General features: G+C 32.1%; 4 protein-coding genes across 5 annotated transcripts; all 4 read left to right on the top strand.

Annotated features, from left to right (window-relative positions):
* Positions 1-280: 280 nt before the first annotated feature.
* LOC145749809 (thioredoxin-like protein 4A) lies at positions 281-1702 on the top strand. The gene is made up of 3 exons (XM_082565672.1): positions 281-409; positions 849-976; positions 1549-1702. Exons 1-3 carry the CDS (start codon positions 281-283, stop codon positions 1700-1702), a joined length of 411 nt encoding a protein of 136 aa, XP_082421798.1.
* Positions 1703-1950: 248 nt separating this feature from the next.
* On the top strand, positions 1951-3788 carry LOC145749582 (3 beta-hydroxysteroid dehydrogenase type 7-like). Its single transcript, XM_082565383.1, has 5 exons — positions 1951-2053; positions 2183-2268; positions 2783-2971; positions 3204-3416; positions 3687-3788. The coding sequence occupies exons 1-5, from the start codon at positions 1951-1953 to the stop codon at positions 3786-3788; spliced, it is 693 nt and encodes a 230-aa protein (XP_082421509.1).
* A 1081-nt stretch (positions 3789-4869) lies between these two features.
* Positions 4870-9573, top strand: LOC145750414 (uncharacterized). Of its 2 annotated transcripts, XM_082566451.1 has the most exons (6): positions 4870-5031; positions 5094-5282; positions 6524-7117; positions 7351-7426; positions 8987-9125; positions 9539-9573. In XM_082566451.1, exons 1-5 carry the CDS (start codon positions 5017-5019, stop codon positions 9043-9045), a joined length of 933 nt encoding a protein of 310 aa, XP_082422577.1. In that variant the 5' UTR covers positions 4870-5016; the 3' UTR covers positions 9046-9125; positions 9539-9573. The 2 variants fall into 2 exon arrangements, with proteins under 2 accessions (XP_082422577.1, XP_082422578.1); XM_082566452.1 differs by having other exon boundaries at positions 5027-5282; positions 6534-7117.
* Positions 9574-9717: 144 nt separating this feature from the next.
* LOC145749581 (3 beta-hydroxysteroid dehydrogenase type 7-like) lies at positions 9718-13249 on the top strand. The gene is made up of 5 exons (XM_082565382.1): positions 9718-9761; positions 10208-10280; positions 12138-12326; positions 12583-12795; positions 13064-13249. Exons 1-5 carry the CDS (start codon positions 9718-9720, stop codon positions 13247-13249), a joined length of 705 nt encoding a protein of 234 aa, XP_082421508.1.
* The last annotated feature ends 1198 nt before the right edge of the window (positions 13250-14447 follow it).

Below are 14447 nucleotides of genomic sequence, written 5' to 3'. Positions count from 1 at the left end.
TTTTAACAATCCTATAAATTACCTTTACAAGCCTACACCTACACACTTATTTTTAATAATATTTATCTCTTAAAATGTTTTGAGGATAAACGTTTACGCAACAACAGATGTTTTAACAAATTTGATAAACACAAAACAGCGTAAACTTTTGCTCGTACAAATTTTGAGAATTTTAGTTTTGCGAAAAATTTTACGAAATTGCACGAAATAATAAAACCAGTTTAAAAAGTTGTATTTAAATTATATATTTGGTAGTGGTTGGTGTAGTTGAAAGGTAACCATGTCGTACATGCTTCCCCATCTTACAAACGGCTGGCAAGTCGATCAATCGATCTTAAACGAGCAAGAAAAAGTTGTCGTGATTCGGTTCGGTCACGATTGGGACCCGGCCTGCATGAAAATGGACGAGGTATTTAATGATTTTAAATATAAATAAGTTTAATAATGTTTAAGTTTTGTCACGGCGTCGAATTTTAATATTTTCACGTATTAAGAAACGATATTTTAGACAAAATTTTAGGTAAACTAGGCATAAGTTTAATATTTTTTGCTGAAAAAGTGGATTTGTGTTATTTTCTTTACTAGACTTGTTTTCTGCGTTTAAAGAAAGTTTAATTAAAATTAATTTATTAAAGAAAATTAAGTTTCTATAGAATAATATGCTGTGTAGTGTTAAGGTCCCATAATTTTAAAACAAATTTAAAAAAAGAAAATGTTTTATTGATAAAATTAAAGTTTTTTTTGATCATTCTACGAAATATTTAATTTGGTCATTTATACAACACAAATATTTTGCTTTAGAATTCTGTATGTGACATTTTAATAAATCAACAATTTTTAATGTTTAGACCTTGTATAGTATAGCTGACAAAGTGAAGAACTTTGCTGTTGTTTACTTGGTTGACATTACTGAGGTGCCAGACTTCAACAAAATGTACGAATTATACGACCCCTGCACAACTATGTTCTTCTACAGGTTGTTGTTCACATTAAGAATGTAATTTTGTCTGCACAATATTTAAGTATTAGAAAGACTAACCCGCAGTTTGCGGTTTGATTCTTATTGGTTCAGTGAGCTAGCAATAAGGTATAGTGGTCAGAACACTTGGCTACACTACATAAGGTTCTGGGTTTAATCCCAACTGCTCGTATGTTGTTGCGCCCTTGAGTAAGGCGCTATAAACGGTATAAACTCCTGCTAAGCCAGCACTTAATCAGCAGCATAATTATCAGGCAATTATAATCTATAATATCTCAAACTGCCACAGGCAACTCGAGACTAGGTCGGAGTAACTGATGTTACTCTATGTTTAAGTCGTGCTTTAGACTTTCCCACATCAAGGATAAAGATATATACAAAAAAAATATTCTGAACTACCAAAGGCAACTAAAGACTGGGTCGGGGTAACTGATGTTGCTCATAGTTTAGGTCATGAAGTCAATCTTCCCATATCAAGAACAAATAAATACATGAAAGTTTAACAAATCAAATATTAAAATTAGGTTTAAAATATTTACAAATTATTAACTGAATAAAAATGTTTATAGGAACAAGCACATAATGATCGATCTTGGGACGGGAAACAACAACAAGATTAACTGGCCGATGGAGGATAAACAAGAGATGATCGACATTCTAGAGACAATATTTAGGGGGGCAAGAAAGAGGACGGGGTTGGTGGTTTCCCCAAAGGATTACTAAACAAAATATCAATATTAACAAGTAGGAATATTCTAAAATTTATTGGTTTGTTGTCAGTTTAAAAAAATAAGGTTTATTTAAAACACAAAATTTTAATAATTTAATTTTATTCGTGGTATTAAGTATTTATATTCGATATTTTTTATAAAATTTTAATTTTTTTTTCAATTTCTATTTGATTTATTTTTTTAGATGCCAACATGAAAGTTTAATGGATTAAGTGTGACGTCATAGATTGTAGTAGTCTCATGTCAGTCGTACAAGGATGTCACGTGGTTTTGCATATGGCCAGTGTCATTGATTACAAGGAATTAGTTCCTTGCCAAAAATTATGGAAAATAAATGTTGGAGGTAGGCATTGTGATGTCATAAATTACGTCGTTGTTATATTAGAATTCGACAACATAGTTTATTTATTCTAGAACTTAAATGGTGCAGATTACTACAGCCTATTCTTTAATATATTATGACATCATATAGGAACAATGAACGTGCTGGAGGCTTGTTGTGCAAACAATGTCGGTTATTGTCTCTACACGAGCTCAATCGAGGCTTTCGGACCAAATTGAACCATGGAACCACTAGTGGGTGCTAGTGAAGACACTATTTACTGTTACTCTTCTGTGACGTCATACAGAAGTACAAAGAAACCGCGAAGGAGCTTGTGCTGGAGTGGAACGAAAAAAAGATGAAAAATGGAAACATTTTAGGTAAAGTTACATTATTTTTATTTATTTTTTATGTCTTTATCCTCGATGCGGGAAAGTCGAACAAGTGTCCCAAACATAGAGTAACAATAGTTAGTTCAACCCAGTCTTAAGTTGCCTGTGGTAGTTTGAGATATTATAAATATTAATTGTCCGATAATTATGCTGCTGATTAAGTGCTGGCTCAACAGAAATTTATATTGTTTATAACACTTTACTCAAGTGCCCTACAGCATGAGAGTAAGGGGGATTGAATCCACAACCTTATGGTGGTGTACCAAGTGTTCTTACTACTACACCACGCTGTCGGTCTACACGGCATATAATTGTCTGCTTTTGTTCTTTTTATTATTGACAGCATAATACTTTGTAGAAACTGGTCACATGTGCACTTAGAGGTTCTCGTATTTATGGCGAAGATGACAACTTTACCAAATCGATTCTTTTGCGCCATCTTGCGACTAAAGTAATCAAGTCTCTTATTCCACCAGAGGCGCTACAAACTCGAATGTACGTTGGAAACGTGGCTTGGTGTCACGTGATTGCGGCCACAAAAATGCAGGTAAACAAAACTTAGTTGTTCACTGCTTTAATATTGGGTTGGTGTGCAAAAGATCTCTGGTTCGAGCACCACCATAGCCGTATATAAGTCCGGTTGTAACTAATATGTCTCAGCATGATCTTACTAAAAGATTAAGTTTTAAGTTTAGTGAAAAATATTGGTTTATATTTTGGTTATATTAAAAAATTCTAAGAAATTAACTTGTACTCTGACTATAACTTATATTGTACAGGAGTCACCTTCTTTGGTTGGGGGAAACACCTACTTTCTGTGTGACGAAACCCCAGAATTATCCTACCTGAGATTAAACTTGAAATTCTACGAGCATTCAGGGTTCACTATCCACAAGAGGGAGCCAGTGTTGCCGTTTTGGTTGTTTATCCTCATTTCAACGTTGGTTGTTTGGTGTTGTCAGGTGCTGGGTTGGTTTGGGATCAAAAAAGAGGTAAATATTTAGTTTATTGAGTAGTTTTTAGCTGGGTTACTGTCATAAAGGTTTTACTTAAAAACATATGCGCAAAAACACCATTTTACCAAAAACATCGACCTAAATTTTGGTTAAATGTCGTGGTCTAAAACTTATCCCTTTGAAATAAACCCCATACCTATTTGGATAATACTTTGGTGACGAGGGTCAGTATGTTAAGTTATTGCAAGTGTTAAACATTTATTTCATGTATAATACTTTTAATGACAACTATTTCGTGATTTTTAGCCCAATATTACACCAAACATGGCCAAGTTGTCCTGCACAAGATTCACCGTCTCCAATCAAAAGTTTGTGGAACATTTTGGCTACAAACCAAAGTATAGTTGACCTGAATCGTTGAATATAATGAAGGAATATGTGAACAAGATTGTAAATGAAGTAGAATATAATAACTCGAAAAAAATAGATTAAAAAAAACAAAATGTTTTATTGATAAAATTAAGTTTTTTTTGATCATTCTGAGAAATATTTAATTTGGATGTTTATACAACACAAATATTTTTCTTTAGAATTCTGTAGGTGACATTTTAATAAATTAACAATTATTTTTAGACCTTGTATAGTATAGCTGACAAAGTGAAGAACTTTGCTGTTGTTTACTTGGTTGACATTACTGAGGTGCCAGACTTCAACAAAATGTATGAATTATACGACCCCTGCACAACTATATTCTTCTACAGGTTGTTATTTACAGAATGTAATTTTGATGGTTTTGTTTTAGTATTGGGTATATTGTTAAGCATTAGGATGACTAACTTCTGGTTTGGGGTTCAATTCCCATTGGTTCTGTGAACCGACAACATGGGTAGTGGTCAAAACACTTGGCTTCCCTACATGAGGTCCTAGGCTCAATTCTTGAGTAAGGAGCTATAAATGATATAAACTTCTGCTGAACCAACGAAATTTAATCAAAGCACGTCAACTTTAATAATTTAACTTTATGCAAAGTATTTATATTCGGTATTTTCTACTAAAATTTGTAATTATACTTTTTTTTTGTATAAATATTAGAAAATTTTTTAAATTTTTTTTTAAATCTTATTTTGTTTATTTTTTTAGATGCCAACATGAAAGTTGAATGGATTAAGTGTGATGTCATAGATCATAGTAGTCTCATCTCTGCCGTACAAGGATGTTATGTGGTTTTGCATAAGGCCAGTGTTGTCACTTACAAGGAATTAGTTACTTGCCAAAAATTTTGGAAAATAAATGTTGGAGGTAAGCATTGTGATGTCATAAGTGACGTCGTTGTTATAGTAGAATTCGACCACATAGTTTATTTATTCGAGAACTAAATTGGTGTAGATTACTACAGCCTATTCTTTAATATATTATGACGTCATATAGGAACAATGAACGTGCTGGAGGCTTGTTGTGCAAACAATGTCGGTTATTGTCTCTACACAAGCTCAATCGAGGCTTTCGGACCAAAGCGAACCATGGTACCACTAGTGGGCGGTAGTGAAGACACTATTTACTGTTACACTTTTGTGACGTCATACAGAAGTACAAAGAAACCGCGAAGGAGCTTGTGCTGGAGTGGAACGGAAAAAAGATGAGTAATGGAGAGGTGACGTCATTATAATTGTCTGCTTTTGTTCTTTTTATTAATGACGTCATAATACTTTGTAGAAACTGGTCACGTGTGCACTTAGAGGTTCTCGTATTTATAGCGAAGATGACAACTTTACCAAATCGATTCTTTTGTGCCATCTTGCGACTAAAGTAATCAAGTCTCTTATTCCACCAGAGGCGCTACAAACTCGAATGTACGTTGAAAACGTGACTTGGTGTCACATGATTGCGGCCACAAAAATGCAGGTAAACAAAACTTAGTTGTTCACTGCTTTAATATTGGGTTAGTGTGCAAAAGGTGTCTGGTTCGAGCACCACCACAGCCGTATATAGCTCCAGTTGTAACTAATATGTCTCAGCATGTTCTTACTGAAAGATTAGGTTTTAAGTTTAGTGAAAAATATTGGTTTATATTTTGGTTATGTTAAAAAATTCTAAGAAATTAACTTGTACTCTGACTATAACTTATATTGTACAGGAATCCCCTACTTTAATATTTTTGTTGCATTTTTTTGGTAAAATGGTGTTTGAAATATTTTTATGCTAAAGTTTCAAAATAACATGAATTATTTATAAGTATTTTGTTAAAGATTATGGGTTAATCTTTACTTAAGTTTATGTTGATCCATTCTTAAAACTACAGGAATTTTTGCCTTGTAGACAATCTTGTAGGCCGCTATATAAATGGGTAATTCGTACTCGGGGGTTTTTAAATAAATTGTGAATATTGGTGGTCGCTAGCTACTATGTGCACTGGCGTCGATCCTGGGGGTGCAGGGGGTCCATTTACCCCCATTTATAATTTTAATAAGTGCTGAATATATGTGGCACCCCTAGGTTGTTTGCAAATGTTGCATTTTTTACGTATAATTGATAGTTATATAAGCGATTTTTTTTTGATATGTTGCCAAAAAACGGCATATTCTGCGTGCCACGTTGTAGATCGTTGTAGATTGTCACGTTGTAGATAAACCAAGTTTCAATCTGGCACCAAAAGTAATTTTAACAAGAGGGTTGGAATGGCTAAAACTATACTACAAGCTTCAAGCTTGGGTAGTTTTTATAATATTGTAGTCATTTACTCTTCATGCCTGACTTATTGACTTAAGCCGGCAGTAAATACAAAATAGAAGATTATTACTAAAGCATTATATTAAAAGACTATTATTAAGGCATTATATATTAACAATTTTCAAAACCCGAATATAAAATTGCAACTACTAAAATATTTAAATTTTGCTGGAACTATGTGAGTTAAAAGCATTAAATGTATTTGCAACACTTTGTAAAAAATAAATACAAAAAATAATTTTGTAATCATTTATTTTTGTATTTTAGTTTTGTTCTATTTGCACTAATTATTAAAAAATTTTAAATTAGTTAACCAAAATATAAATTTTGTGTTTATTTTTAAGATAATCTGGTTAATAAATTTCTAAACACTATCTTGTTATTAAATAAATTTCTGTGCTTTCTAACTTTAAAAGTTGTTCGAAGTTTTTATTATGGAGGAAACTGAATCGGATGATCCAGTGTTGCCAAACAATAGTGATCCAGAGTTGCCAGCCAATAATAACCTAGAGTTGCCAAACAATAGTGAAATAGAGTTGCCAAACAATAATGATCCAGAGTTTCCAGCCAATAATAACCCAGTGTTGCCAAACAATAATGATCCAGAGTTGCCAGCCAATAATAACCCAGAGTTGCCAAACAATAATGATCCAGAGTTGCCAGCCAATAATAACCCAGTGTTGCCAAACAATAATGATCCAGAGTTGCCAGCCAATAATAACCCAGAGTTGCCAAACAATAATGATCCAGAGTTGCCAGCCAATAATAACCCAGTGTTGCCAAACAATAATGATCCAGAGTTGCCAGCCAATAATAACCCAGTGTTGCCAAACAATAATGATCCAGAGTTGCCAGCCAATAATAACCCAGAGTTGCCAGACAATAATGATCCAGAGTTGCCAGACAATAATGATCCAGAGTTGCCAGACAATAATGACCCAGAGTTGCCAGACAATAATGATCCAGAGTTGCCAGACAATAATGATCCAGAATCGAATTTAAATACTCAGGTATTTTATTTACTTTAAACCTAGACAAAGGTTTATAATTAAAATTTCCCCAAACCATCTAATAGTACAAGGTTACTAAATATATTTAAAAAAGGGTTAAAGGGAGAACAAATTTTAAACTTTATGGCTGTTATAATAACATTAATCCTTAAATTTTATTATTTTAAGTGTTTAGATAAGGTTGTGTTACTATAGTGATTTTACATTTATTAAAATTAAAATAAATTTTACAGAACTTGCAAGCAGGACCAGTTAGTTTAAATATTACTGGCGGCGATTTTGCTGAAATTTCAAGGAATTTGCCTCCAAGTGAGTTTTTGTTTTTTAATTTTATATGATTGGGTTTGCCTGACTATAGAAACCAGGGCCGACATTCATGGGCGTCGATCCAAAAAATTTTTTTACTAATGTTAGGGGTGCCAAAAAAAGTAACGTATTTTCTAAAAAAAAACGTTTTAAAATGCTCATAGTTGGTTTAGCTTTTCTAAAATAAACTCTAAATAGTCTTAATCTTAATGTTCGCAACGATAGCAGACCACGTTGGTTTTTAACCAACGGAAGTACAACAATTATTACGTAAAATAAGGCACCAGACAATCGTTATTTGTTTCGCAATAATTCCAGTTTTACACAATCTACAACGTGGCACGCAGAAAATGCCATTTTGATTAACATTTGTTAAGTACTTGGCGACATTCCAAGTATTTATTATCGTGAAATTTTTTAGATCGCGTATATAACTATCCGTTTTTACACCAAAAATGCAAAATTTTGCAAATATTCTAGGGGTGCCATTCTAGGGGTGCCACAGGCACGCAGAAAATGCCATTTTGATTAACATTTGTTAAGTACTTGGCGACATTCCAAGTATTTATTATCGTGAAATTTTTTAGATCGCGTATATAACTATCCGTTTTTACACCAAAAATGCAAAATTTTGCACCCCCAGGATCGACGCCAGTGCCGACATTACGAAACTTGTTAAGTTAACGATCTTGTTACTTATATATCATTAGCAAGCGAAAATGTATTTAGAGAAAAAATGGGTATTACGAAACAAAAAATATCAAATTTCACGAATGAGATGGGGCAAAATTTAGCGAGTAGAATTTACTATTCATTAACTTAGCAAGAAGTATTTTGTCTTGGTTATCACTTTACATCTAAGATATATTTTTAAGTTCATAAATATACTGTCACTTATTGATATAAATTGTTACATATACAATTGGTGTAATAAATGCTTAACATATAATGCCATGAAACTTTATTAAACTGAACAATCTGCCAAACTCAATTTAATTTAGCATTTAAACATAAAGGATTCGAAGGAAAACATTATTTCGAAATAGATGATATAACCAAACTGTTTAATCTTTAGTCATGGTTTTCTTTAAGTTTTTTTTACAAACAAGTATATATATAAAATAACTATATTTTGTTTTGTAAATAAATGTGTTTTTTAAACATTTACCATATAATCAAATTACCATACAAATGGACTATTGCTGGGCTATCCACTATAGCCTTAACTTTTCATTATAATATGACAATATAAAAGCACCCCTGTGGATAAAATTTTAACATCACCGCTTTGATGTAGCCCCGAGATATCCAGTAAAAATGTAAGAATTGGCCCTTTACGTAGCATAAAATCCTTTTTTTTGTACTCTCTCATTTTTCTCATTTTTAACGAACTATGTGTTTCGTAATATTAAGTTAGTTAACGAGCAAGTAGCTCGTTAAATTTTGAGGCATTAACCTAACGAGTTTCATATTGCCGCTCTAGGCCAGGTCTTAGTTTATTTATACCTCTATCAAAACATTATTTTATGTAACATATTAGCAACTGTAACTTCATTAATGTAGATGCTGTGGTACATATACATAACCCAAAACGAGATCACTCAAAACATCACTCACCATGAAAACATCACTCACCATAAGCAATATGGTGGAGCATTCATGCCTGGGGCTTCAATATACGATTCTACATTTCTTCAAACAGGTATTTTTAAGTTATTTTTACAATACAAAATTATATTCTGAAAATTGCATTTTTGATCTGATAGAAGAGTTAAAAACCTTATTCGTGCTAGTAAATTATTAAACTTATATTAAGGGGCTATAAACGATATGAACTTCTGGTAAGGGGCTGAAAACAGTATGAACTTCTGCTGAGCCTGCACTTAATTAGTAGCTTAATTATTGGGCAATCATAATTTATAATGATCTAAACTAACGCATTTGACCTTCCCACATTAAGAATAAAGATGTTTACAAAAACAAATTGTAATTGATTTTTACTTTCAACACAACATTAGGGGTTTCCCAACATATTTTTAAATTATAAAGTTTTTTTATTATGAATCATAGTCTAAAAATAAACTCTATATTAACCCAATTTTATTTACATTAAAGGTTCCACTTCAAATGAAAATAAACAGCAAAGATCCTCTGCTTTAAATCAGGTTTGAATTTTAAAGTTATTAATAAAATGTTGGGGTCACGTATGTTGTCCGGTTCTAGACAAAACATAATTACACTACGGCTCTCCTAAATTCTCTCATCTGATTTACGATGCTGGAGAATTCTTACATATGGAGAATGGTTCATCAGAATTCTTTGCTATGGTGAACGGAACGTTGTTTTCTCTTCGTTGGCCACTAATTAGCAACAAGCGCACTGCCTAATTTGAAACTTAATCGAACTTACAACTGTTTAATTAAACTATATTACACTAGAATGTAGTAATTTATATTATTTATAGCATTTTATGTTAAATAGTTACACTTTTACAAGTAGAAAGAACACATGTAAATTCAACACAAAATGTAATTACACTACAGCCCTTCTAAATTCTTTCCTACAGATTAGGGTTTGAGAGAATTCTCTCTTAAGGTAAACGGCACTTTGTTTTGTCTAGAGCTGGACAAAATACGTGATCCAAATGTTGTTATATTTATACTAAAGGACCCAGTTTAAAAACTGATATTGATTGGGTCATAAGACCTTGTTTAACAATTAATATGACTGGTAATCATTAGAAATGCTTATAGTTTTTCAAACCAAGTTCTTATTCTTTTTTAGGAACAACCTGAAGAATTACAAACTCCAGATCCACATGAGGTTGATCCAGAACCAAGAAGAAGACAAAATGAAGGTAAAGTAGTTTTTGAGATATCGGGATTTGAAGGTAAATATAGTAAATAGGAAAAGTCCCAACGCTCGCGAGTCACATGACGCACGACGTCATTGTCATAAGATCATGTGCTGGCAGACATAGGAAAATGACCTTATTTTGTCCTCTCTGACCCGTTTGTTGTACTTTTTTTAAAATTTTTTTGCAGAAAACAAACTTAACATAAAAAGCAATATTTAGCCATATTATATAAGACATTTTTTACCTTTAAAGTATTTTTTATTAGGTAGGCTGTATTTGAAAAATTCTAACAAATTAAGGTTATGTTGTTAATTTTGGAAATTTACAAGGCAGAAACGGCCGATATTGGCTGACAAACACTTGGCCGATATTGGCTGAAACAGACAGGTCAACTGAGTGTTACTGAAGCTAAGTTTACTTGTTAGAACAAAAAGTTTTGCTTAAAACTTAATATATCCGACAATTTTGTTGGATATCATATAAAAATAGTTTTAATCACTAAACGTCACATGGGTTAAGACACATAAAGTATATAATACATCAATAGACTATAAACTAAATATTCTGGTTAACATCTTTTATAGATTAATTAATAATTCCAAACAATTTTTAATATTACGTACAATATATGTAAGTACTTGTACCCCTGGCAACAAATATTAGTGTTTGCTGCCTTTTTTAACTTTAGTTTGTGCTTTACACTTGTAACAATATACCTAAAATAGTTGTTATAGTATAACCAAAATAAAAGTATATATCGTCTATATATATACGCCAATTTGAACAATTTTAAACAAAACTAAGATTGTGTTAACGGTAAACTTTGCTTTAATAAGACTTAGTTGACCTGTCTGTTTCTTGCAAGAGTTTGTAAGCGTTTTTGGCTGGTAAATTTTCAAAATTAACAGCATAGCCATAATTTGTTTAAATTTTTCAAATACAGCCTACCCAATTAAAAATACTTAAAAAGTAAAAAATGTCTTATATAATATGGCTAAATATTGCTTGTCATGTTAAGTTTGTTTTCAGCAAAAAAATTAAAAAAAAAGTACAACAAAGGGGTCAGATAGGACAAAATAAGGTCATTTTCCTATGTCTGCCAGCACATGATGAAAATAAATGTTGGAGGTACGCATTGTGATGTCATAAATTACGTCGTTGTTATATTAGAATTCGACAACATAGTTTATTTATTCTAGAACTTAAATGGTGCAGATTACTACAGCCTATTCTTTAATATATTATGACGTCATATAGGAACAATGAACGTGCTGGAGGCTTGTTGTGCAAACAATGTCGGTTATTGTCTCTACACGAGCTCAATCGAGGCTTTCGGACCAAATTGAACCATAGAACCACTAGTGGGTGCTAGTGAAGACACTATTTACTGTTACTCTTCTGTGATGTCATACAGAAGTACAAAGAAACCGCGAAGGAGCTTGTGCTGGAGTGGAACGAAAAAAAAGATGAAAAATGGAAACATTTTAGGTAAAGTCACATTATTTTTATTTTTTTTTATGTTTTTATCCTCGATGCGGGAAAGTCGAACAAGTGTCCCAAACATAGAGTAACAATAGTTAGTTCAACCCAGTCTCAAGTTGCCTGTGATAGTTTGAGATATTATAAATAATAATTGTCAGATAATTATGTTGCTGATTAAGTGCTGGCTCAACAGAAATTTATATTGTTTATAACACCTTACTCAAGGGCGCTACAGCATGAGAGTAAGGGGGATTGAATCCACGACCTTATGGTGGTGTACCAAGTGTTCTTACTACTACACCACGCTGTCGGTCTACTCGGCATATAATTGTCTGCTTTTGTTCTTTTTATTAATGACGTTATAATACTTTGTAGAAACTGGTCACATGTGCACTTAGAGGTTCTGGTATTTATGGCGAGAATGACAACGTCACCAAATCGATTCTTTTGCGCCATCTTGCGACTAAAGTAATCAAGTCTCCCACTCCACCAGAGGCGCTACAAACTCGAATGTACGTTGGTAACGTGACTTGGTGTCACATGATCGCGGCCACAAAAATGCAGGTAAACAAAACTTAGTTGTTCACTGCTTTAATATTGAGTTGGTGTGCAAAAGGTTTCCGGTTCGAGCACCACCACAGCCGTATATAGCTCCGGTTAATATGTCTCAGCATGTTCTTACTGAAACTAATATGTCTCAGCATGTTCTTACTGAAAGATTAGGTTTTAAGTTTAGTGAAAAATATTGGTTTATATTTTGGTTATGTTAAAAAATTCTAAGAAATTAACTTGTACTCTGACTATAACTTATATTGTACAGGAGTCCCCTTCTTTGGTTGGGGGAAACACCTACTTTCTATGTGATGAAACCCCAGAATTATCCTACCTGAGATTAAACTTAAAATTTTACGAACATTCGGGGTTCACTATCCACATGAGGGAGCCAGTGTTGCTGTTTTGGTTGTTTATCCTCATTTCGACGTTTGTTGTTTGGTGTTGTCAGGTGCTGGGTTGGTTTGGGATCAAAAAAGAGGTAAATATTTAGTTTATTGAGTAATTTCAGCTGGGTTACTGTCATAAAGGTTTTACTTTAAACATATGCGCAAAAACACCATTTTACCAAAAACATCGACCTAAATTTTGGTTAAATGTCGTGGTCTAAAACTTATCCCTTTGAAATAAACCTCATACCTATTTGGATAATACTTTGGTGACGAGGGTCAGTATGTTAAGTTATTGCAAGTGTTAAACATTTATTTCATGTATAATACTTTTAATGACAACTATTTCGTGATTTTCAGCCCAATATTACACCAAACATGGCCAAGTTGTCCTGCACAAGATTCACCGTCTCCAATCAAAAGTTTGTGGAACATTTTGGCTACAAACCAAAGTATAGTTGGCCTGAATCGTTGAATATAATGAAGGAATATGTGAACAAGATTGTAAATGAAGTAGAAAATAATAACTTGAAAAAAATAGATTAATTTATATATATGTGATTCAATTTTGTTGGAATGTTTGTATTAGAATTTTGTTGTGAATTAAAATAAGACAACGTGCAATAAACTTAAAGTTTTAAGTCGAGAATAAATTATATAGATATGTTTTGCCAGTTATGACGTTGGTCGAGAATACAATATCGTAAAACGTCCTAAGACAGTATCGTAAAACGTCCTAAGAAAAAACAGATATTGAAATTTATTTAATTAGAAAGTTAATACATTTTTTATTGTTTTAAATATGTTGATTTTGTTACATTACTTAAATTTTATAAAATAATAAAAAGTGCTACCAATTTAAATATTTAACATAGGAATGCGTCACAAAACGGTTACCACTATTAAAAACAACGCTATTTATGTAAAACGTCCTCAGAGGAACCTTTGAAGGTTAAACTGCCAAAGTTAGGAATCAACAAGAATGGACAGGAAATTTAATGTCATAAGCTAATGTTAAAATATTAAGTATTTTTTATTTAAGTTTGAGTATTGCTACTGTAGCGAATTCGTTAATTTTAAGAACTGTCTTAAGTCGTTGGTTGTTTACAAGAATTTAAAATTCCGGCTAATTCTTACGGAAATAAACTCTGAATTTAAGTTAAGTCGAAATCAATATTTATTGGGTGGCGTCCGTTCAGCAGAACGAAATTGCCTAACTGTTTTTGAAAACGAACATTTGCACTTAATAAAAACGGATATAAATCGTTGAAAAAATAATTTAATACCAGAAAAATGAGATTAGAGTTTCCAGGTAAAAAGAGTTAAAATTCGATAAACAAGTTAAAGTTAAAATCATTCGAAACTTATTATTAAAATAGGGAGGAAAAATACGTCAAAGTTTGTCAGCAAATAAATAACAATTCCATTTTAAATTAACATCAAAAAAATTTTTGTTTATGAAATTTAAAGTTAGCTTATGTGGATTTATCCAAAATAAGCTACAACACACCACAGTTTAATATATCTGTAACCTGTCTATCAGGAAAAAAAAATTTAAATTGTAAAAAAATAGACATTCTAAAAACTAACATATGTATTTAACAACTTATCAAAACTCATATATAAATAGTATATACTTTTATTTTTTTACGCTGATATTATACATGAAATTTCAGTTTTTTGCAAGCTGAAATTATTGCTAAATCTTCTGGTCTCCCTGACAAAACCAAAAAAAACAAAAGTG

This window comes from Corella eumyota, chromosome 4, assembly GCF_963082875.1.
Source record: "Corella eumyota chromosome 4, kaCorEumy4.1, whole genome shotgun sequence".
Taxonomy (NCBI): domain Eukaryota; kingdom Metazoa; phylum Chordata; class Ascidiacea; order Phlebobranchia; family Corellidae; genus Corella; species Corella eumyota.
The sequence above is the reverse complement of the archived record's forward strand: the minus strand, read 5'-3'. Positions and strand labels throughout refer to the sequence as shown.

Coding starts and splice junctions, on each gene's coding strand:
- LOC145749582 (XM_082565383.1), top strand. CDS start 1,951: ATGTCAGTCGTACAAGGATGTCACGTGGTTTTGCATATGGCCAGTGTC. Junction 2,054..2,182: donor ATGGAAAATAAATGTTGGAG/GTAGGCATTGTG, acceptor GACATCATATAG/GAACAATGAACGTGCTGGAG. Junction 2,269..2,782: donor TCGAGGCTTTCGGACCAAAT/TGAACCATGGAA, acceptor AATACTTTGTAG/AAACTGGTCACATGTGCACT.
- LOC145750414 (XM_082566451.1), top strand. Junction 7,118..7,350: donor AATCGAATTTAAATACTCAG/GTATTTTATTTA, acceptor TAAATTTTACAG/AACTTGCAAGCAGGACCAGT. Junction 7,427..8,986: donor TTCAAGGAATTTGCCTCCAA/GTGAGTTTTTGT, acceptor TCATTAATGTAG/ATGCTGTGGTACATATACAT.
- LOC145749581 (XM_082565382.1), top strand. CDS start 9,718: ATGGAGAATGGTTCATCAGAATTCTTTGCTATGGTGAACGGAAC. Junction 10,281..12,137: donor AAGAAGAAGACAAAATGAAG/GTAAAGTAGTTT, acceptor AATACTTTGTAG/AAACTGGTCACATGTGCACT. Junction 12,327..12,582: donor TCGCGGCCACAAAAATGCAG/GTAAACAAAACT, acceptor TATATTGTACAG/GAGTCCCCTTCTTTGGTTGG.
- LOC145749809 (XM_082565672.1), top strand. CDS start 281: ATGTCGTACATGCTTCCCCATCTTACAAACGGCTGGCAAGTCGATCAA. Junction 410..848: donor CCTGCATGAAAATGGACGAG/GTATTTAATGAT, acceptor TTTAATGTTTAG/ACCTTGTATAGTATAGCTGA. Junction 977..1,548: donor ACAACTATGTTCTTCTACAG/GTTGTTGTTCAC, acceptor AAATGTTTATAG/GAACAAGCACATAATGATCG.